The 23,366-nt window shown below is 40.8% G+C and overlaps 2 protein-coding genes and 1 non-coding gene across 3 annotated transcripts in view; all 3 read left to right on the forward strand.

Moving 5' to 3' along the window:
• Positions 1-4,265, forward strand: part of UBN2 (ubinuclein 2) — an 84,812-nt gene extending 80,547 nt beyond the window's left edge. Inside the window, exon 18 of the transcript XR_011074727.1 lies at positions 4,223-4,265. The gene's annotated coding sequence lies outside the window, so the exon portion shown is untranslated. The remainder of the gene's footprint in view (positions 1-4,222) is intronic.
• A 6,952-nt stretch (positions 4,266-11,217) lies between these two features.
• Positions 11,218-11,290, forward strand: TRNAR-CCU (transfer RNA arginine (anticodon CCU)). The gene has a single exon. It is a non-coding gene; the product is annotated as a tRNA-Arg (tRNA).
• Positions 11,291-11,899: 609 nt separating this feature from the next.
• On the forward strand, positions 11,900-15,358 carry FMC1 (formation of mitochondrial complex V assembly factor 1 homolog). Its single transcript, XM_068549558.1, has 2 exons — positions 11,900-12,067; positions 15,064-15,358. Exons 1-2 carry the CDS (start codon positions 11,930-11,932, stop codon positions 15,265-15,267), a joined length of 342 nt encoding a protein of 113 aa, XP_068405659.1. The 5' UTR covers positions 11,900-11,929; the 3' UTR covers positions 15,268-15,358.
• The last annotated feature ends 8,008 nt before the right edge of the window (positions 15,359-23,366 follow it).

A 23,366-nucleotide genomic window follows, 5' to 3' on the forward strand; every position in this document is an offset into this window, starting at 1 on the left:
AGTGAAAGCATCAAGTCCTAACCACTGGACCACCAGGGAGTTCCCATCTTTGTTTCTTATTTTAATGGGAAAATATCTAAATTTTCTCCATTAACTATAGCATTTATTCTATATTTCTGGTTTATAGTTTTTATGAAGTTAAGTAAATTCTATTCCTAATTTTCTGGAAATCTTGATCATAAGTATGAGTTGAATTATGTCAAGTGCTTTTCCTATAACACCTATGTACAATCAACCCACTTGCAGAAAATTTCTTAGAAATGTATTCATAATATTTTTTATTCTTATAATAACCTCTGTTGTATCTGTATTTGTTTTCCTGTTCTCATTCTCTGTTTTGTTTATGTGCATCTTCTCCCTTTTTCTTATTCAGTCTTGGCAGAGGTTTGTTCTTATTAGCTTTTCAAGGAACCATGAGTTTTATTGAGTTCATTATGGTTATATCTTTTCTTCTTTTTTTTAATTGAAATATAGTTGATTTACAATGTTATGTTAGTTTTGGTTATATATATATATTTTAACATCTTTATTGGAGTATAATTGCTTTACAGTGGTGTGTTAGTTTCTGTTTTATAACAAAGTGAATCAGCTATACATACACATATATCCCCATATTCCCTCCCCCTTGCGTCTCCCTCCCACCCTCCCTATCCCACCCCTCTAGGTGGTCACAAAGCACCGAGCTGATCTCCCTGTGCTATGCGGCTGCTTCTGCTTCCCACTAGCTATCTATTTTACATTTGGTAGTGTATATATGTCCACGCCACTCCCTCACTTTGTCCCAGCTTACCCTTCCCCCTCCCCGTGTCCTCAAGTGCATTTTCTACATCTGCATCTTTATTCCTGTCCTGCCCCTAGGTTCTTCAGAATCACTTTTTTTTTTTTTTTTTAGATTCCATATATATGTGTTAGTATACAGTATTTGTTTTCCTCTTTCTGAATTACTTGACTCTGTATGACAGACTCTAGGTCCATCCATCTCACTACAAATAACTCAATTTCGTTTCTTTTTATGGCTGAGTAATATTCCATTGTATATATGTGCCACATCTTCTTTATCCATTCATCTGTCGATGGACACTTAGGTGGCTTCCATGTCCTGGCTATTGTAAGAGCTGCAATGAACATTGTGGTACATGACTCTTTTTGAATTATGGTTTTCTCAGGGTATATGCCCAGTAGTGGGATTGCTGGGTCGTATGGTAGTTCTATTTTTAGTTATATCTTTTTGATCTATTGTTCTTTTTACCAATATATAATGTCGCTCATTTTTCTTTATGATGTGTTTTTGCCCTAATATTAAATTTAATATCCCAGCTATCTATATCCTGAATAATATTCCATTGTATGAATATATTACATTTTTATTTATCCATTCATTAGTATGGACACTTGGCCTGTTTCCACTTTCGATTATTATGAATAATGCTGCTATGAACATTTGTGTACAAGTTTTTGTAGGATATATGTCTTCAGTTCTTTTGGGTGTATACCTAGGAGTGGAATTCCTGGGTCATATGGTAACTCTATGTTTAATTTTTTGAGGAACCACCAAGCTGTTTCCCACAGTAGCTGGATCATTTTACATTTCCACCAACAATGTATAAGAGTTTAAATTTCTCTACATCTTCACCAGCACTTGTTATCTTCCTTTTTTTGTTTTTTTGGTTATAGCTATCCTGGTTGGTATAAAGTGATATCTCATCCTTTTGATTTGCATTTCCCTAATGACTAATGGTGTTGGGCATCTTTTCATATGCTTATTAAGCATGTAGTGTATTAAGTATAATTTACTTATATTAGTATATTAAATATATAAAAGTACTTCTTCCAGGAGAGTTTTCTTTTTTTATATTTTATATTTTTTATTATTTTTCTTATTGATGTACAATATTATATAAGTTACAGTGTACAGTATAGTGATTCATAATTTTTAAAGGTTATACCCCATTTATTACTATTATAAAATATTGACTATATTCCCCATGTTGTACAATATATCCTTGTAGCTTATTTTATACCTAATAGTTTGTACCTCTTAATCCCCTACCCCTAATGTTACCTCTTCCCCATTCCCCCTCCCCATTTGTAACCACTAGTTTGTTCTCTATATCTGTGAGTCTGCTTCTTTTTTATTATATTCACTAGTTTGTTGTATTTTTTAGATTCCACATATAAGTGATATTATACAGTATATGTCTTTCTCTGTCTGACTTATTTCACTTAGCAGGAGAGTTTTCAAAGAGACCCTTTGTGCTGTAAACTTTCTAAGGCCTTGTATGTCTGAATGTATCATCTTTCCATCCTTACATTTAAGTAACAGTTTAGCTGGGTATAATATTCTAAGTTATTTTCCTTCATCACTTAGAATATATAACTTCATTGGTTTTTTTGTCTCCAGTGTCTTTTAGGAAGACTAATGTCAATCTAATTCTTATTCTTTTGTGAACTATCTGCTTCTTCTCTCCAGAAGGTTTTAGAGTTTTTTGTCTTTAATGTTCTTAAATTTCACTGTAATGTGTCGAAGTTTTGGTTTTTCCATATTTATTCCGTTCGGTGCTCCATGAGACCTTTGAAATGGAGTCCTTTTTATCTTTCATTTTTTTAAAGTTCTTACTTATGATTTCTTTAAATATCTCTTCCCTAAATCCATTTTCTCTCTTACTGGGATTCATATTGTACAGATATTGACATTATTATTATCTCTTAAATGTTTTTTCATATTTTCCATCTCTTTCCAGTACCTTCTAGGAAAATTCCTTGAGCTGATCTAGATTATTATTCACTTTTCAGCTAGCTAGCCATTGTTTTTATCCAGTCTGTTGGGTTTGTTCAGCTATTACATGTTTCATATATATTTCCATTTGGTTCTGTGTAACTGCTTGTTCCTTATTATTAGCCTCTTTGTGAGGATCTTTATTATGCTTATTTTAAGTTCTTGATCTGTGTTGTTCCATTCTGGTTTGTCTATTACAGTATGTTCCATTAACTGTCTCTTTGTTGTGATTATACTCCTCAAGTACCTCATTATTTTCAGGTGTGAGCCTGTTTTTTCTTGGGTTTAGCAGCTTTCTTAGCTGGTGATGTATACGAAGGGGAGAGGCCAAGGTTAGGGCCCTAGCATGTGTTTAGTGGGTTGGGAGCAACAGACCCACAAGGTCCCAGGCACCAGAGTCAGACCTTGAACCAAACTGTAGGTCCAATCCTACAGTTTATTGTTTTCTACTAACTTGCTTATACTGGCTTATTTCTGCATGTGTGTGGTGATTTTTTATTATGTATCCCTGCACTTTGGCTTTGGGCATTCTTTGAGGCCTGGTTTTAAAGTGTGTTCTTCTAAAAGAGTATTTGAGTTTGCTTCTTCCAGGCTTCTAGGAACATTACCAACCCAGGACCACTTCAAACTAAATGCTCATCTTAAGGATTTCAAGGACACAGAGATAGGAGGACTTTCAGCCACAAATGTATTTGAGTGGTTACTGCTGGTGGTTAAGGATTCTTGTGGAAGGTTCCCTACCCTGCCACCCAACCCTGAGCTGAGGTTGAGACAGATAAGTCTCCTCTTGGTGAGGTCGGGGATATTTTTTAAATTCCCAGCAATAAGGTCAATTGTTGGGGGCTCCATTATTTTGCAAGAGTTTATGATCTGACCTCTTACCATGCTACTCAGAGGCTTCCTTTCCTTTGGGCTGCCTAAGGCAAATTAAAATCTAGACTGTAGGCCACCAGGAATGAGCAGATATCTTCAGGGCAAATGCTGCTTTTATTGCTCACTTACCTCCTTCTTTCTGACCTCTGGTTGTTCTGGCTTCCTTTACTGTCAGCTCAGTCAAACTTAAAAAAGAATATTTTTATGTTTGTTAAAATTTCACCCAGGACTTTGTGTTTTACATGGAGAGAGATTTCTCTGCACATCTAATCTCCCATAATGTAAAAAACAAAAGTCTTGTATATAGGTTCTATAAAAATCGTTATATCTCTATATAAACACATAATATTAAAATTTAATATAATTAATATAAGATTATACTTAATAATGAATATGTAAATGTCAAAAAGTTCTATATTAACTGTACATTCCCACAGTCCAGTTCACAAGTCAGACTGTCCCATGCTGCCTGGGGTGAGTGCATCAGGTGTCCTGTTGAAAGAGCAGGAGTTCCATAAGGAGGGTCTGACAGTGGTAACTTCACTTACTAAAGTGGGAATCTTTCTGTGTCAGTTTCACCAGAAACCCCAAAGGCTGAGAACAAAACAGTAGGTGCCAAGTCCATCCACAGTCTAAAGGGAAAAGGAGCTAGATCACCTGTGCACCACATGCTAAGAGATTGTGAAGTAGACACTGGGAAGCACTGGCTCAGTGCTGGCAAGGAAGAGCTCGGCACCCACCTCCAGGCTCTGTGAGAGAATGTGGGAAGATTCCTTTGGAAGCAGCTGTCAGTGTGCTGGACATTTCCCTTCTGCTCCCCAAGCAGGAGAGGGTGGAGGTGCTTCCTGTTCACCTCATGCCAAATGAGGGGGGCACTTCTAGAGGACCACTGGGAGAGCGTGACACATCCTGTGGAGTTTGAGGGACTCAGAAACTGGTGTCTGACTCACTCCGAAAAGTCTAAAGACAAACGAGGAGTAGGTGGCTAGCTCCTGGAGAAGACAGAAGAGGAGAGAAGGCTGCAATGGGAATGGTTTACACTCCCAAAGTTCCCAAGTTCCTGTGGGCCTGACGTGGTTCTCAAGAAAGGGAGCCAGATTTGGTCGTTTTAAGAAGGAACCCAGCCAAAGGGAACACCTGGACGGATGGAATGACCTCCGTGGAGGGGAGGCTCCTGGAAACTAAGGGGCCGGGGCAGGAATTCTAAGTAACTAGAGAAGGCATGGCCTACAAGGGAACTACAGCTGAGGGATCCCCAGAGAAGGAGAAACTATTGAGAACCTATAAAAAAAGAAGCAACACTGGAATCTGCTGCTCCCAGAGGACACGGACACCAGCTTATCTCTACCAACAAAGTAAGACCGTACCTCTTTCTTCTTTCCCTTGCTGTAACCGGCCCACAGGCCCAGAACAGCAGCCAGCAAGGGGGCAGGAGGTAGTGAGAAACAGAAATGACACTGATCCTGACCCCCATTCTCCTTCACGTTTCCAGACTGGAGGAGGAGAGAAATGTTAAATTAACTGATATTTGAAGTTTTGATCTGATCCTGGATGAGACTTATTCATACCTAGAAAAAAGAGACTATTCTTAAAATGATCATGATAACTCTTTAACCTGTTTGTCACCTAAAAGAGTAAAACTGTAAATTTCAACGAGTAAAGCTGTAAATTTCATCCAACCATAAGCACAAATCATTACAGCAAGTGTGTAGGGGCACTCATGAGAAAACAAAGTTGCTTTCTGTCTATACAAGTCTAGCTTGTTCCAGGAAGAGGTTGCATTTGAAGAGCAGTAGGTAGGTGGGCCGTGTCCTACTGCCCTAACTGCCCATTTTTCAGCCTGTGGCAGCCTCAGCTGACAATGGGGAGAGGTCTTATGCAATGACGTTTGGAGTTTTAATGTTAAACAGACTGGACTTTTTTAAAACCAAAGGAAAAAAAAAAAAAAGCCAACTGTCCCGTTATTTCCTAGGAAAGCTGTGTGAGCCACCCACGATTTCATGCCGGAGAGGAAGAAGTCCACAAGCAGTAATGGAAGGAGGAATAAATTGCTCTCTGCTTGTATCTAGCAAGTCCAGCTTGCTGGTTAATAGTCACCTTTACTTCTGAGTATTATAATGTACTACAGTCTGTATGCTACAGGATGTTATCAGTAAGGTTAATTTGCTTAAGAGTAAGACATTTAAATGGCAGAAACTACTATGTAATGGGAAGTAAACGACATAAAAATCCGTAAACTACACAGATGGAATGATTATCTTGCTGAAAAGTATTTACAAGAGTTGTCAAACTTAAAAATTACCTATTTTTCTTTTACAAAAGAGGCAAGTGTTTCTCATTTGCCGTCCTTCTCTGTGATGACAAGAGGGTATGAAGAGTAAACTGCTGTGTGCTCTAACTCTGGTTTTTGGCAGCCAGCATTCATTCCCATATCCTTATGTATTACAGGGGCGAGATGTATGGAAACGTTCCCAAACTCCTTGCCTTCAAGGTTCTGGATGTGATTTCTTTCTGCTAGATGTATTCACGTGGTATTTTGTAGGTGGGAGGAAAAAGTGATATTTTTTCTTCTGGCAGCACCTAGCAAAACGGGCAGGCCATGGGAGACTGAAAGTTCTGCCGTAGCTCCCAAGTAATCTCCTGTCAGCCCCTATGTGAGTACTTGGGGGCCAGCTCTGGTCAGCAGTGGGGGGACCTGCATTTTTCTGACCTAGGTGATAGCAGCAACCTCCCAGCACTCTGAACTGCTGAACGTTAGTGGCAGCTTTCCTGAACTCCTGCAGCTCTTCTAATGGTGCCGTCAAGCGTCTACTGAATTGAATGCCCTGCACTCAGTTCCTTTCTGCTTGAAAAGCCTGCGGTGGTTTCTCTTTTTCTGACTGATCCCTGATGGATACAGGTGCCTAGCTGATCTTCTGAAAGAAATGAACATACTTAATGGGTCCTTTTAAGTTAAAAGTGATATTTTAAAGCTAAGTGAGGCACTGACTGCCTTTTTAAAAGAAACTCATGCAATGAAGAAATTTGAAAATGGATGTTTAGAAATGTTTATCACTATGTGATTTTGTTGCCCCAAATGATGTGTTAAACCAAGATTTTCAAAATAATAAAACATACTGTATTACATTGCATTTTCAATAAAATAAAGAATAATAATCTTTCTTTACTGAGAGAAATTAGTACTTTTTTACTGTTAATAAATAAAAATATTTTCAAAATATTGTTTTTCTTTTTTAAAATATACTTTTTATTTCTATTTTGTGCATGTTGTAAATGTATCTACTACGTTGAATCAATAGTACATGTATATAATTTAAAAATAAATACAAAGGAGGAGGCACAAGATTTTTACCACAGTGGTTACACAATCAAAGAAGTTTAGAAATCACTGCCCTGGGACACGCATCTCTAGAATCACGATTGATGGAAGCGAGTGCCTACAAACGTCTACTTTCAGATACACCCTCTTTCATTAGTCCTGGCTCTTCCCCACCAAAATTTCCCCCAGATTCCCAAGCTCATGGCCAGGTAGCTAGTCACTGCTATAGTTGCAGTGTTAAGACTGGACCTTCAGGGTCTGTTCCTACAGTTTCACTGGGCATAGAAAACTTGTCCCAGAACTCCTCCTGTACCCTCCCAGAGCTTGAAGGACAGAATAATGGTGGCCTCACAGTGGGTGGAGACTGGAGGTAGGGTCTCTCTCCTTAAAAGTGTCGGCACTTCCCCACGCCAACACACACACACAACCTGAAGATGCAGATTCTGCACGTCATTTGGGTCTCTGCTCATATGTCACCTTATCAGTAAGGACCTCCCAGAACACATTAGCAGGTCTCAATCCCCTGCCCCTGGCTTTCTTTTTCTTCATACCACTCATCACCATTTGATAAATTTTATGTTTTGCTTGTTTATTTGATTATTGTCTGTCTGCCCCTTTCTAGAATGGAAGCTTCATGAGTAGAGGAAAGGTTTACCTATTCTACTTGTGCTTTCCCTAGCATCTGGAAGTGCCTGCCTCACAGCAGATGCTTAATAAAAATTCATCGAATGACAAAATATTTGCTTTCCCAGCCTCCCCTGAACAACATGGGAACATAACCCAGGCCATGCTAATTAGAAGTACTCAGCCCAGAACTCTGACTCTTAGGTAACGACTTAATATATTCTGGCACAAGTGGAGGCAGAGGAGCCAGCTACTGCCAGTGTCCTGGAACAACAGCTTTGATGCCATTGTCCAGCCTCTGCCCAGTGTCACTGTGTTAGCACTGCAACTGCAGTGACTGTGCCTGCTGGTGTTTTCACTGGACCAGATCTGGGACAGACTTTTAGGTGAGGTTTCTTGCCTGTGTAGCTCCTAAGCCTAGTGTCTAGCCTTACCAGGAAGTTCTGACAATCACCCAGTATCTTTTTAATAAAAATCCCTTTTCTGCTATAAAACTTTTTTTAAAGTTTAAAAAATAGGCTTTGGAGTTAGATTGCCTGAGGTCAAATACCAGCCTTACCACTGAGCAGTTAGTAAAGTTGGCTAAACCAAGAAACTGCCCTGAGCTTGTTCCCACATTTCTAAGTAGGTAAAATCTGAGTACTACTTCATGGGATTGTGGCGAGGGTCCGGTGGGACATTGCCTGTGAAGTGCCCCAGGACATAGTTTGCACGCTGGCAACCCTAGGTTATATAAGGTGAACAGAAGTGTTTTGTTTGACAGACAGTATTGTTTTTAACTGATTGCTAACACTTAAAGGGGCATTGCATAAAAATTCTGGATTTACAACTTCTCTTGAAAAATCAGAAGCTCTGGCAACACTGGAACCACATTCCTACTTGCAACTAGATTGAGCTGAAAAGTCTAGCTCCTGTGCAGGAGGTAGGAACCCACCTGACTGACTCACTCTTGTTTACCTGCCTGCTTTCTGCTGTAGGGCTTTGGGTATGTAGCCCTGCACTAGGAATATAAAGATTTTCCAAAGTTGCAAAATTATGAAGTTCAGCTAAATTGTCTCTAAGAACTTTTTTAGGCTGATTTGGTTTTCTGTTGACACACAGTAATTCTAAAATTTAGTGGAATTTATTCCCAGACAGCCATTTTATTATCTTTAATGTTTCTTTGGGTTGACTGGGTTTAGCTGGGCAGCTCTCTGCTCCATATGACATTGGTTGAGACTGTAGTCATTTGGGGGTGCCACTGGATTGGGACACTCAAGATGGCTCACTGAACATGATAATTCGTGCTGTCAGCTGAGAGGTCAGCTTGGTGTACCTCAGGACTCTTCCTTGGGCCGTGGGGTTTTCACAGCATAGTAGCTAGATAAGAAGCAGATTGTGAAAGTTGCCAGTTTTAAGGCCTGGGGCTCCAGAGAAGTCCCAGAACCTTCTATTTATTAGTTAAATCTGGTCACAAAGCCAGCCTAAGCTGGCTTTCAAGTGTGGGAGGGGTGAGTAGGATGAGTAATAAGCTTCACCTCTTGATGTAAGAAGCATCATATGTATGAAAGGGGAAGATCTTGGGGGGCCATCTTTGGTGACTAGTGGCTACACAGAGCTAACATTTTATAATTATCTATTTACTCTGCTTTAGTGTAAAAATGGAAGAAAAGAGTCTCTCTGCAGTTCAGTAAAAAGGAACTCAGAATTATGTCTTATTGCCCCTTACCATATCAACAGTTATTGAAAACCTACTTCCAATTAATTCTCCCACTTCCTCAGAGCTGGCTTAAATTTGCTACATCTTAGAAAGTTGCATAAACAAATTTCTACTAAGGGGAAAATAGCTGACAGCATTCTTCTTAACCCCCTGCACATTTGCCTTTTAAAAATCAGACACTTGTGAATTACAGGGTGATAAAATGAATATTTTATGAGTATGACAGGGAGAGATCAATTCATTCACATTAAGTCATACTGGTTTACCCCTGAGTTGATTCTGGAAGTGTCAGGATTCCAGCCCACGTGAAAAACTGATCAAAGTTGGCACAGCTAGAGCTGGTGAACCCTGAGAGGGACCTATGAAGAGAGACCCATGAGAATGGGAAGTCCGGAGTCTGAGCAGTTGCATCTTGGCTCGTGAGGAAGATGATGAAGCTGAGACACAGTTGATATAGCTCGTAAAAGGTAAGATTACATAGAAAATCTAGGGGAGCCCACAGGAGGTGAAGTGAATCATTTTAACTTTGCCATACTGACCATAAGGGCCTGGAGAAGTGTCTGACCTAGACTTCCCGAGGAAACTTGAAGCCCAAAAGGTAAATAGGAATATTAATGCAAATGGTTAAGATTCAGGCAAAGGGAATAACACAAGATGTGGAGAGGGGGGCTTGCCTGGTCCTGGAAGATCCCACATGCCACGGAGCAACTAAGCCCGTGTGCCACAACTACTGAGCCTGTGCTCTAGAGCCCGTGAGCCACAACTACCGAGCCCGTGTGTCACAACTACTGAGCCTGCACTCTAGAGCTCATGAGCCACAACTACCAAGCCCGTGTGCCACAACTACTGAGCCTGCACTCTACAGCCCGTGAGCCACAACTACTGGGCCCGTATGCCATAACTACTGAGGATGCCCTCTAGGGCCCGCGAGCCACAACTACTGAAGCCCGCGCGCCTAGAGCCCGTGCTCCGCGACAAAGAGTAGCCCCTGCTCGCCGCACCTAGAGAAAGCCCGCATGCAGCAACAAAGACCCAATGCAGCCGAAAACAAATAAAATTAATTAAATAAATCTATTAAAAAAATGTGGAGAGGAAGACAGAAGTTCAGCTACACTGAGCAGAGGGTGAGAGGAGATGAAGGTTAAGACACAGGCAAGGGTCAATTTAGGTAGGGTCCAGTGGTCTGAAATTTATCTTACGGGCAACGGGGAGCCACTGCGAGATTTTAAGCAAGGCGTTAGTCCGCTGAGACTCAGAAGTGACTTGTCCAATTTATTCGAATAGGAAAAAAAACAGAAAATTAACTCCTAATTGTTTCTAATTAACTAATTCCTAATGAATTAACTAATTCTAATTCCCTGCTGTCCCATGTTTACCACTAACCCGCCAATTCAGAGGGCAAGGCAAACGTTTCTAACTGGCCACTTGCTCTGCGGAAATGGCCTCAGTGTTTCAACCGGAAACAAAATGACCGCCACGCACGCCCCCTAACGGCAGGATGCAGCCAAGCCAAGTCCGGAAAGCCGCAACACCGGAAGGGGCCGGCTGTTTCCGGTGAAAACCCAACGAAGCACAAGCTCAGCGGGCGAATCTGGGAGATTCGGCTAGCGTGCCCAGCGCGCTCGGCTCCGCGACGTCGTATGCGCGCTTTTGCGCAGGCGCGGAGCTACCGCGTAGGAAACGCATACGCAAAACCGTGCGCGTGTCCGATCTCCGTCCGGCGCGTCGGTGCTGCTTCGAGGGTAAAACCTTTGGAGCTGTGAGGCGGATATTTGGTCTCTGAACTACAACTCCCAGCATGCCTCGCGCCTCATTAATGGTACCAAGTGTGGTTTCCTAGGATAGGTTAAAAAGAAACTGAAATGACGATGACGTACCAAGGAGGAAAAAAATTGAATACGTTGTTTGAGGGAGTTGTTCACCGAAGCCCCAGTGGCCTAATGGATAAGGCATTGGCCTCCTAAGCCAGGGATTGTGGGTTCGAGTCCCATCTGGGGTGGTTGCACTTTTGCCTTTAAAATAAACTTTCCAATAAAACATTTTGCCTTTCCCCGTTCTTAAACAATTATAGCTAAAAATGCTAACTTAATTTTACTCTTTAACGATGGAAAGTGTATGCGTGGTTTTTCTAGGTGTGGGGCTACAGTTTGCAAGAATCAACATACTCCCATTTCCTTCTTCTGAACCGTAACCCCATTAAGATTTCTGCTAAGTCAGTACGTTGAATTTTGACATCCCCTCTAGAAATAAAATCTCAAAGTTTTCTATTTCAAATTGACACCCACTTCCGACATGCCCTCATTTTCTCCAGAGTCAGCAGTCCGTCAGCGAATGGCGTCTGAAATGACGCAGTCAGGAAAGGAACTAGGACCTTCTTTTCCCTCGCCCGGCCTTTCTCCAGGCTCTTCAGTTACACTCAGCTTTCGTTTGCTTTTCTCTTAACACCTTAGGACGCCGCTCGGCGTTCGATTAATAACGCTCCGCAAAGAAGGGAAGTGAGACATTCCACTGTCCTGCAGTCGATAGGGGGAGCCGGCAGTCTGGTTCCGACCGTACCATTAAGCGGCTGAGCAGGGGGTGGTGAGGGGGTAAGAGGGGCGTAGGGCGTCGTCCCGCACCAGGCTCGGACGACGGGAAAATGGCGGCCTTGGGGTCACCGCTGCGCACTTGGCGAGGCCTTCTCCGAGAGTTGCGCTACTTGAACGCGGCCACAGGCCGACCCTATCGCCACACCGCGGCCTATCGGTACCTCGTGAAGGCTTTCCGTGCACATCGGGTACGGAAGCCCGTGTCCGGGGGCTCCAGCCTCCCTTTCCCGGGAAGGGAGGAAGAGTCGCGTCTGGGCAGGGTGGAGCGCGCCTGGCCTTAGCCCTCATTTCTGAGGCTCTGGTTCCCTCCAAACAGATCCAGGCCCTAGTCTAAGGCCTGAGCCCGGGGACTAACCGAGGACCGGCGGGAAGGCAGAGTCGTCCTGGGGTGGAGCCGTCCCTGAGGATTTCATTGGCTGTCTTTGGCCCGTGTGGAGGGGAAAGTCAGAGGGAAGTGAAATGGCGGAAATAGAGAGGGACAAGAAAAAAGATGTCCTTGGTGGAGAGTGTAGGGTCACAGGCCACAGCATCTACCCGACACTCTCCTTTCCGGAGGAGAGCTATTCTGAGAACCAGTTTTTGATGCAGAGAGGAATATTGGGCGCTTCTTGAAGAGCAGGACTACGCCGCTTCAGGGAATGGTGCCTTGCAGGGCTGACTAGAAACCTCTAATGAGGTGGTACTGTGAGTTACAACATTAACGTGATATGTGACCAGACAACAGTTTTTCCGCCGGTAGTAGATAAATATGTACATATGGGAGGCCATCATCCTTGGAAAATCCCTTTGTGAAATCGGCACTCCTTCTACCCCTTAGGCAAGATCGGATGGAAGATAGTTTCTTTCTTCAAAAGGGGCAACTGAGGCTCGGGGACGGTTGACCTGTACAAGCACATGTATAGGAGCAACTAGGCTCTAGGTTACTTGGTTCCCAAATAAGAGTCTTCCATTTAATTACTGCCTTTAGAGTTACTGATTTGGCTTGGAAAGAAGTTGCAGCCTTTCTCAGAAATGATAAATTGGAGAGTCAGCTTGGGCTTTAGCAAAGGAAACAGCGTCCTTTGAGCAGTGTGGGAAAGGGGAGAACCATCATCCTAACTCTTGATTTTCTGAGCCATGGAAGTTAGAATGCAAAATGTTAGAACTAAACTTCTAACTAATTTTTAAAAGGTCACAATATTAGGGACTGTTAGGAACTTGGCTAAAAACGACGAATAAGAGCCACATGGGTGCTGTCTTTTAAGAAGCTTACGATCCACCTGAGGAGCCATATAACCAAGGACTTAGAATAAACAAGTGCTAAGGGAGTAAATAGACAACAGGGGTCCTGGCATACAGAAGGGGTAGGCTTTCAGGAGGAAGTGCATTAACCAGGGACTTGAAGAATAAATTAGAGTTAGCAAGTAAATGGGGGTTGGGGAAGATGAGGTCCAAGTAAAGAAGGTGTACAACTGAAAGCCCAGAGGTGAGAGGAGCTGACAGTGGAGAGCTGTTACGGCTTAGGGTGTGGTGGAGGAAGTGGAGGAAGATGAGGTAGGTGGTAGGCAGGAGTTTAAACGTCATTGGAAATGTAATGGGAAGTCACTCTTAAGATTTTCAAGGTGACATGATTATAGTTGTACCTAATGGAGGCAACATGATTGCCCTTGAGAGGGCCTTGGTAATGGCTCTGAAGTTCCTTGGAAATACACCTGAAATTCATGCTAAAAATTCCAGAAACACCACTCTGTGGAATGCATATGAGGATATGGGGAAGGGTTCTATTTCCTGCTGGCTCAGAGCTAACTCAATAATCATCTATGCCCATTTTCTCTCTCCTCTCCCTAGGCTGAAGGGATTCAGTTAGCTGACTCTCCCCTTTCTCCGTTGGGAAAATACAATTTTCTATTTCATTAGATCTCTCGGTCTCTTGTGGTTCATTTACTATGTTACATTGCTGATGCTTTCCTCCTGACTCCTCATGATTCAGGCTTAGCTGAATCAAGATCAGTTATGTTCTTCCCTATACTAACATAGAATTCCTGTTTCAAATTCTATCAATTTAGACTTATATAATAGAAGTGAATGTTACCCTTTGTTGATGCTTGACATTAGTGTTGGTCACTCATAAATTTTTAATTATAAAAAGTTAAATTGATTAAAGCAGATGAATTTTATTTTTGAGCAGTTTATAGGTGCCATTTTCATATATGTGATCTGCAAATCTTAAAGCACACATTCTAGTTTTCAGATTCCAAACCTAGATATTCAAGTAAAGAAAGGTCAAAGAGAGACATACGTAGGCAGTGGTGCCCAGAGATTAATCCAGACTTGAACAGGGCTCCTTAAGTCATTTGAGGCTATGCACACATCTTTGTCTTACCTTTCCTGCCCCTTTTTCACAGCCTCAGAACATAAAACTAGTCAAGTAAAGTCTGTGTACTAATTTAATCTGGAAGTTAATTATGATGAAGAAAAAACAAGGTTTATAGTCACTTTGGAATGGATATGGAATTTCCAGCTTCTAAAGGTCATCAGAATACAGCTTTTTTAGATGAATAAATTGTGAGAGCGAGTATAATTAAGTAGTATGAACATACGCATATTACTTTTATTTATAAAACCTTCATTTTGTTACTGGTGAGGACAAAGCTATTTTTCAGAAAAATAAGTTTTTAATTTTCATTGAAATGAAAGGCATATGCCATATTAACCAAAGTCCACAGTCACATAAAATAAAGCAGCCCTTCATTTGTTTGAAGAGGAGAAAGTTCTGTATTTTATTCCTTAGGTGACGTTAATGATCAGTGACCTGACTGTATTCCCCATCTCTGCCATTAACCAACCATAGAGCCTCTCTGGGCTTTAGTTCCGTCATTCGTTAAATGAGGGTGTTGAACCAAGAGAGAAACTTTTTTCCGGTATTAAAATTTGAGGACAGGATGAAATGCTTCAGTGAAACTCCTTGTAAAATTCCTCTTTGATTAACAGGTGCCAGCTTTCCTAATCATCAACAGTTACAGTGTGCCTCTATATATGTACAGAGTGCCTTTATATATGTTATTAAGTATGCACAAACACATGTTTGTAGGTCCTCTGCAATTTACTTTCATTCTAGAGAATGCTTGTTTAACAAATCTTTCTCTGTGGACCTGTGTCTGCAGCTGGGCTGTTAATAGAGTATCTGACCTTGCTACTCCTCCAGGTCACCAGTGAGAAGCTGTGCAGAGCCCGGCATGAGCTTCATTTCCAAGCTGCCACCTATCTCTGCCTTCTGCGCAGCATCCGAGAACATGTGGCCCTCCACCAGGAATTTCATGGCAAGGGTGAGCGCTCAGTGGAGGAGTCGGCTGGCTTAGTGGGTCTCAAGTTGCCCCAGCAGCCTGGAGGGAAGGGCTGGGAGCCATGAAAATGGAGAGCTTCCTTGGATGCTGCCTTCATACAGGAATTTAATCATTTCTATCAATATGTATTTATCATTAAATTTTTTTTAAAGTTTAGGGGTTTTCTCTGAAATTTTGTTGACTGAATTGCTCTGAAATTTTGTTGACTGAGGTTTTCTTAGGGAGGTTTCATCTTTACTCTCAGTGAATTTTCGGAAGTTCTTACACTAGGCTGATTGATGTTCTTGATTTACTTTTAAAACTCTTTATTTTTTTCTTTAATTTAAAAAGTAATACAGCCTATTAAGGAATTCAAATGGCATAGACATATAAAATAAAGCCCTCTTACCTTTTCCCTTGTCCCTCTCTCCGCTCTCCCAACCCCATTACCAGGTGGTAACGATTACTAACAGTTTGGTGTGCATCTTTTAGATGTTTCCTATACGTAAACAAACAATTATACATATATACCTTTTATCTAAAAGTACACAAATATGATGTTAAGGTCCTGGTAGGAAACAGATGGCACACTCATACAGGGTTACTGAGGAGAGTTAATGAAGGGATATTTATAAAGATGTGGGTTGAATTAAGGTCAACAAGACAGTGGGGAGCTGTCATCTCCCTAGGCCTGACAGAGTTGACCCTTAGGTATAAGAACATGGCCACCACTCATCTACCGGCTGCAGGAAGACCAGGGAGAGGGCAATGGAATGAGCACACTGACCGCTCCGCCTCTGCCTTCTACCCTCCATGTCAAATTGCTCTTCCTCCTGAATTCTGTCTCAGGGTGAAGGGCTGCGTAATGCACTTGGCTGACCAAGTCAAGAACTTGGGCTTCATTCTGTGTTTCTCTTTCTCCTCACTCTCCACATCCAGTCAGTAAGTTCTGCTTCTGCAAGAACTGTTAGCATCACCGTCTCTGTCCTAGTTCAGGCGCTGGAAATCTTTTGGCTGAACTATTAAACTAGACTCTTAAATGGTCCCCTTGCCTCTAAAGTCCTGAATTCCACAAGTAAAGATTGTCTGTGAACTACCAATAGTTCTTTATGTGTGCCCCCTTTGTGGTATATGTCAGTTTCTTCTGGTATTACAATTGTAGACATGTAATCTCTTTTTCCCTGGACTCTCAGCTCCTTTAGAGTAAGGATGATGTCTCATTCATTTCTGTAGCCTATAAAGCGTCTTCCACAGTGACTTACATAGACAATTATTCAGTGTTTTGAATGCAAGGCTCAGTTCTGCTCACTAGGAGAACAATCTGAACAGAATACTCCAAGCACTTCAAAACATTATCTCTTTCTTCTAAGAGATTAACGTTAAAATAATGGTATTAAGAGGTCAAAACAAGCATTTGTTCAATTGAACAGATCAAAAAAAATGTTTAACATACTATTTCCCCCTGTGTTATTTCATGGACATGGGTATATTATTATCTGAAGATGTTTTACTTTGCTAAGATGAAGAAAGCAAAAGGATTAGGATAGATTGATGTTTTGATTCCTTTAGTTAAAATATTGTGTGTATAACAAATAACTTTTTTTTTCTGGCCGAGCCGAGCAGCTTGCGGGATCTTAGTTCCCCGAATAGGGATTGAACCCGGGCCACAGCAGTGAAAGCGCCGAGTCCTAGCCGCTGCACCGCCGGGGAATTCCCATAACATTTTTAAAGAAAGAGATTTGAGGCAGAATTGCCTAAAAGGGTAGGAAATACTTATGGGCTTGAAGTCATATAGACCTAGGCTTTAATCCCATCTTCATAATTTACCAGCTGTGTGATCTTGGGTGGGTTAGTTGCCCTGAGCTTGTTCCCTCTTTTGTAGAATGAGAATGCCAACAAGGTGGTTGTAATAAGTGGGAATAATGTTTACATAAAACATTTGCACAGTACATAAGTGCCTGACAAAATAGAAAAACTTTTCATCTTAAACCACCGCACCCTTATTCTTTCATCATGAACCCTTCCTCTAAGCCCTATTGCCACCAGTCCTCTGAAATACAGACCACTTATTTCCCATGGTTTAAATGATTTGCTCCGGCCATTTCTGTCCTTATATAATCAACCTGGACCTCCTATCAATGGTCTTACCATCCAGAATTGGGTGAACTCAATGTTAGAAATAGATGGAATTGACTCTGGGATATGAACTGTATTAGTGATAAACTTTCTATACAGGGTATGTCCTAAAACTAGGGACTCCTGAGGTTTTGGCACTGTGTTAACTCACTGTAGTTTTTGATGTGGTACATGCTTTATCACATTCCTTTGCTGTCTCTTCTGACTGTCCTTTAACTTCAGCTGCTTCCTCTCACCGAATTCTATTAGTATTTAAATACGCTCAAGGCTCTTCCATCTAAAAACAACTATAGTTGACCCTTGAGCAATTTGGGGGATTAGGGGCACCAATCCTCCACAGAGTCAAAACTCTGAGTTTAACTTATAGTCTGCCCTCCACGGTTCTGCATCTGCAGATTCAACCAACTGCAGGTCGGGTAGTACTTTGGTATTTATTATTGAAAAAATCCACGTATAAGTGGACCAGCACAGTTCAAACACATGTTGTTCAAGGGTCAGTTGTACTCAGCTTTAACTCAAATATCTTTTCAGCTCCTATCTTCTAACTCATTCCTCTTCGCAAACAAATTGAATGTATTCAATGAATTGAATGAATTTATTCAGTGAATTGAGTGAATTTTCATTTTATACATTTTTTTTTTAAAGTCTTTATTGAATTTGTTACAATATTGCTTCTGTTTTATGTTTTGGTTTTTTGGCCGTGAGGCATGTGGGATCTTAACTCCCCGACCAGGGATAGAACCCGCACCCCCTGCATTGGAAGGCAAAGTCTTTTTTTTTTTTTTTTAAATGTTTATTTATTTATTTATTTATTTTCTTATTGGTCATCCTGGAAGGCAAAGTCTTAACCACTGGACCACCAGGGAAGTCCCCACATTTTTTAAACTTATAAAATAAGTTATATTGAGGTATAATGTACATATAATAAATATACAGGTCAATGAATAATGACGAATGCATCTGTGTAATAACCACACCAATAAAGCTATAGAACATTTTCATTGCCCCCCAAAAGTTCCCTTGTGCCCATTTGCAGACAACGCCCCTTCCCCACACCTGGTCCCAGGCAACCATTGACCTGCCTGCTGTAACCATAGATTAGTTTGGCCTGTTCAAGTATTTCATCCAAATGCAGTCATATAGTATTTACTCTTTCGAGTTGGCTTCTTTTGCTCAGCATACAGATTTTGAGGTTAATAATCCATGTTGTCTCATGTACCCATTTTCTGCATTTTTCATGACCATTCGTTCTTAATCCACTGCAGTCTGGTTTTTCACCCTCTACTAGAACTGCCTTGCAAATTTACAAATGACCTTCATGCCACTAAACCCAATGGATCATTCCTTATCTTGCTGACCCCTAGGGAGTATTTGCCACTGTTAACCTTTCCTTCCTTTTCTCTTGGCTTTCATGATACATTTTCTGCTTTCTTCTCTCACTCTAGCCATTTGTCTTCAGTTTCCTCTTCTGTGTATCGCTTATATGTTGGTGTTCCTCACGTTCAGACCTAGGTCCTTATCTCACACTCTACGTGCTTTCCCTGGGTGATCACCTCCATTCCAAGGCTTTAATTATCATCAACAGGCTAACTCCAGTCCAGGCTCCCCTGCCAAGCTATAGACCCGTGCGTCCAGCGGCCAGACAACACCGCTTAGGTGACTCAAAGGCATCTCAAATTCAGTGCATCTAAAATGGAAACTCCTCATTCCCCCATAAAATCCCTGGTGTTCCCTGTTAGTTCATTGACATTCTCAGCCACTTAAGTCGGAAATCTGAGTTATTCGAGACTGCTTCCTCTCCTTCACATCCTCAGCTAAATAATCGTTAAATTAGATTTTACCTCCTAAGAGTCTTGACTCCCTATTGCTAGTACCCTAGCGCAGACCTCTTATCTCCTGCATCGCTTCTCTGAACCACTGCCCTCCCTAATTGGTCTCGTTAAATCCAAATTGCGCTCTTCAATCAATCCATATTCCACTGTGTACAGATCTGATCTTGTCTCTCTCCAGCTTACAACTCTTCAAGTTAAACTTTAACAAGGGCCTGCAGGATCTGGCCCTTGCCAAATCTCTTGAGCCACATCTCTACTCCCCGTACGTTTGACAGTCTAGCCATACCGAAATTTGGTTCTAGGAGCCATGGCTTTCTTTCAACATTCTGCTGCGTGTGGCTTGCGGGATGTTAGTTCCCCGGCCAGGGCTCAAACCCACGCCCCCTGCAGTGGAAGTACGGAGTCCTAACCACTGGACCACAAGGGAAGTCCCCCAGAATTTGAATTTTTTAATCTACATTTAAATTAACAGGAACCATGTTTATAAAATTTGATGTTAGGTATGTACTCATGCCCCAAGGATAATTGCAGTATTAAATTTTACTATATAGCCTTTATTTATTTACTATATTAGTTTATAAATTACAGTAAAATGCAGAGTTGTCTGCTCTGGATGGCTAGCAAAATGTATGCTACTTGTACCTATTCTGTTTAATTACCTAGTTTCTAGCATGTATAGATTAAGAGTATATACTCTTCTTGTAAGTTCCTGTTTCCTTATGAGACCTTATTCCTGAAGGAATGGATATCATTGCTAGAATGTACACAAAGACATATTCACAGAGGTTTTTGTTTTTTTCAGATAAGAGTAAATTTTAAAAATTAAAAAAAGTTTACAAACAAAGAGAACGAACTTCTGTTAATGATAGTCTAGGTAATTTGGATTAACCCTTCTGTTGAAGACAGCTAAAAAACATGGATGAAATTTTTTTTTTAATTCTTAAAATCATTAAAGAGCTATTAAGATAAGTAGGGAAATACTAGGCCAAATCTTAGGAGACAAGAACCAAGAAAAGTAAGTGCAGCACACAAAGGCACATTTTTGGCTTCAGGGCATTTGCCAATTTAGTAGCAATAGCTTCAGTATTGAAACTGACCTGTATTTTTGGTGGGATTATAGGGCTAGGGAGGCAAAAGGCAAAGTCTAGGGCCCACCAAGGTGGGCACTCTAATAAACTCACACTCACTTTAAACTAGGACCCTGGAGTTCACCCTCAAGTGTGAACTGGAAATAAAAAAAGCCCTTGCCAGGCTTTCAGACCATATTTTTGCCATTTTGGTGTCAAGAGAAATTAAAGCATTGAATTTGTATCATGGTGATCCTTGACAAGTACTTCAAGTTACTATCAGAGAAAAATAAAAATCCCCTCTGGAGAAAGATAGCATTATATCCTACTTAGGGCTTATATTATTCCTACACATAGTTTTTCAAATACATGTTCAGCACACAAAGATAACCAGACACAGAAGAAAACAAGACCCCATAAGTGAAAACCAGGAAATATAACAGACAACAGAAACAGAAACAGAAAACATCAGATATTATAATTAGCAAACTCAGATTACAAAACAATTATGATCACTAGGGTCAAAGAACAGCCAACCTTGGGAATTTCATCAAGGAACCAGAAACTATAAAAAATGACTTAGATTTGAAAAACCAAATAAAAATTCTAGAACTGAAAAACTAAAGAATTTAATGGATGGGTTTAACAGCGGACTAGATACAGTGGAAGGGAGATTAGTGTGAACTATAAAATTTGTCAGAAAAAAAGCATCAAGAAGGTAGCTTGGCAAGACAAGGTGGAAAATGCGAAGAGAGTAAAGAGACATAGAGGAAACAGTGAAAACTTTATTTGGAGGTCCAGAAGTTGATGAATGACAGTATTTGAGAATAGCTAAAACTTTCCTGGAATTGATAGATGTCAGTTCACAGATTCTAAAAGCTCAATGAATCTCAAGCAGAATAAATAAAAATAAATCCACACCCAGATACATCATAGTAAGTTGCAGAAAACCACAGGCAAAAAGAACAAAATTTGAAAGCAGCCAGCTCTCTTCAGAGGAGTGACAGACTGAGAACTGACTTCCCAGGAGCAACGAAGGCTGCAGAACAACAGAATCTATGTGCTGAAAGAAAATAACTTCCAACCTAGAATACCCATCTAGAATTGAGAAAGGCAAAATAAAGGTCTTTTCAGATCAACAAAAATGGAAGAGTTCCTTACCAGCAGGCCAAACACTAAAGCAAACCCTGAGGCAGGGTAGGCAAACTTCCTTAAAGAGCTAGATAGTAAGTATTTTAGTCTTGCAGGCCATAGGGTATGGTATCTGTCACAACCACTCAACTTTGCTGTTGTAGCGCAAAAAAAACCATAGACAATAACAAATCAGTAAGCCTGGTGGTATTCCAATGAAACTATTCACAAAAACTGGCAATGGGCTGGATTTGATGGGTGAATTGTATATTGCTGACTCCTGTCCTAAAGTTTAAACGTCAGACAAAAGGGAAATGACCCCAGATGCAGAGATTCCAGAAGGAAAGCAAAGCAAAGTGGTAAATAAACAAACATCGATTATATGAAACTTGGTTTTAAAAAACATAAAGAACTGGGAATTCCCTGGCCGTCCAATGGTTAGGACTCTGCACTTTAACTGCCGTGGGCCTGGGTTCCATCCCTGGTTGGGGAACTAAGATCCCACAAGCTGCGGGGTGCAGCCAAAAAAAAAAAAACTGTAAAGAACTAAAACATATGCTTAACAAGAGCATGTATCTTGGGAATAGGTTAAATGGAGTTAGTTTTCTAGGTTCTCTCTGGGGGAAGTGTAAAGACTTTGATACATTAAAAACGCCCCTTATAGCTTCTAGGGTAACTGCTAAAAGAATAAAAACAGACTAAAATTTTCAGACTACTAGAAGGGGAAAAAATGGAATGATTAAAAGGCAGGCAAGAAAGGAGAGAAAATTAAACATAAAACAGGTGAGACAAATAGACAAAATAAGAGCTTTAAACTCAAGCACGTGTAATTACATGAATATGAATGATTAAATGCTTCAATTAAAAGACAGTGAATATCAGACTACTGAAAAAAACCATGTTTTTTAAAAATAAGAGATACATCTAAAATGTAAGCAACCAGAAAGGTAGAAAGTAAGAGAGGGATAAGAACTAAAATCTCTTCACTGACACATAACATTTCAACATTTTAGTGTATTTTCCTCCTAAGGGTACTGTATATATAATAGTGCATTCCTCTCAGACATATTAGTTTGTAAATTTTTCTTTTATTGTAAATAGTTTTCAAAGGATGATATTCCAAGTATTGGAGTTGTTTGAATTTTCAGTTCTCTGAATAACTGGTGGGAAACTATCTGGTCAGTTACTAAACACTAGGATGATTCTAAGATTTTTGTTGGCCCAGTATGCATTTAAAGGGATCTTGGGGGAATTCCCTGGTGGTCCAGCGGTTAGGACTCGGTGCTTTCACTGGCAGGGCACAGGTGCCATCCCTGGCCAGGGAACTAAGATCCCTCAAGCAGCGCAGTGCGGCCAAAAAGAAAAAAAGGATCTTGGGACTATGATTGTTACTTCATGTAAATTTTTTACTGATCTTGATATTAAATTATAAGTTCCAAGACAACGTATATAAAATCTTAATGAAACAAAAAATTTTACCATTATTTCCTTGCAAAGTACCTATGTCTCATCTTAAGGAATTAATATTTTACAAAAAAAAAGTTAAAACCTCAGGGCAAGGCTCTGGGCTAGGATTTTCTGCTAGCTCATTTAGTCCTCACAACAGTGCTATAAGGTATGTATCTTCATTAGACATGAGATTAAGAAATAAATCGCTGAAGGTCCCACAGTTAGTAATCGGTCGACCTACGTCTGCAATGCGGGGTGATGGCAAGCTAAGAACCCACAGGCTTGCTTTTCTGTTGTCAGGTCTGCTGATACACTGAAAAGGCCTTATCCTTCAAATTTAGCTCTCAAGCAGGAAAAAAATTCTCTACAAGATGACCTTTCCTTTGTTAGAATACTGCTTAACTTTTATAGTTTCTAATTTAGACTAACAGCTTCCTGCTATATATATAAGTAACGATGACAAATCCGAATGGGGTAGGTGGCCTGTTTCGTAGTGCAGTAATTTCAGGCGTTATTTCCTGAACCTGACTTATTCCAGTTGGGGGTGCTTAAAGCCTCCCTGCATAGATT

Source organism: Eschrichtius robustus, chromosome 8 (genome assembly GCF_028021215.1).
Source record: "Eschrichtius robustus isolate mEscRob2 chromosome 8, mEscRob2.pri, whole genome shotgun sequence".
In the NCBI taxonomy this organism is placed as follows: Eukaryota; Metazoa; Chordata; class Mammalia; order Artiodactyla; family Eschrichtiidae; genus Eschrichtius; species Eschrichtius robustus.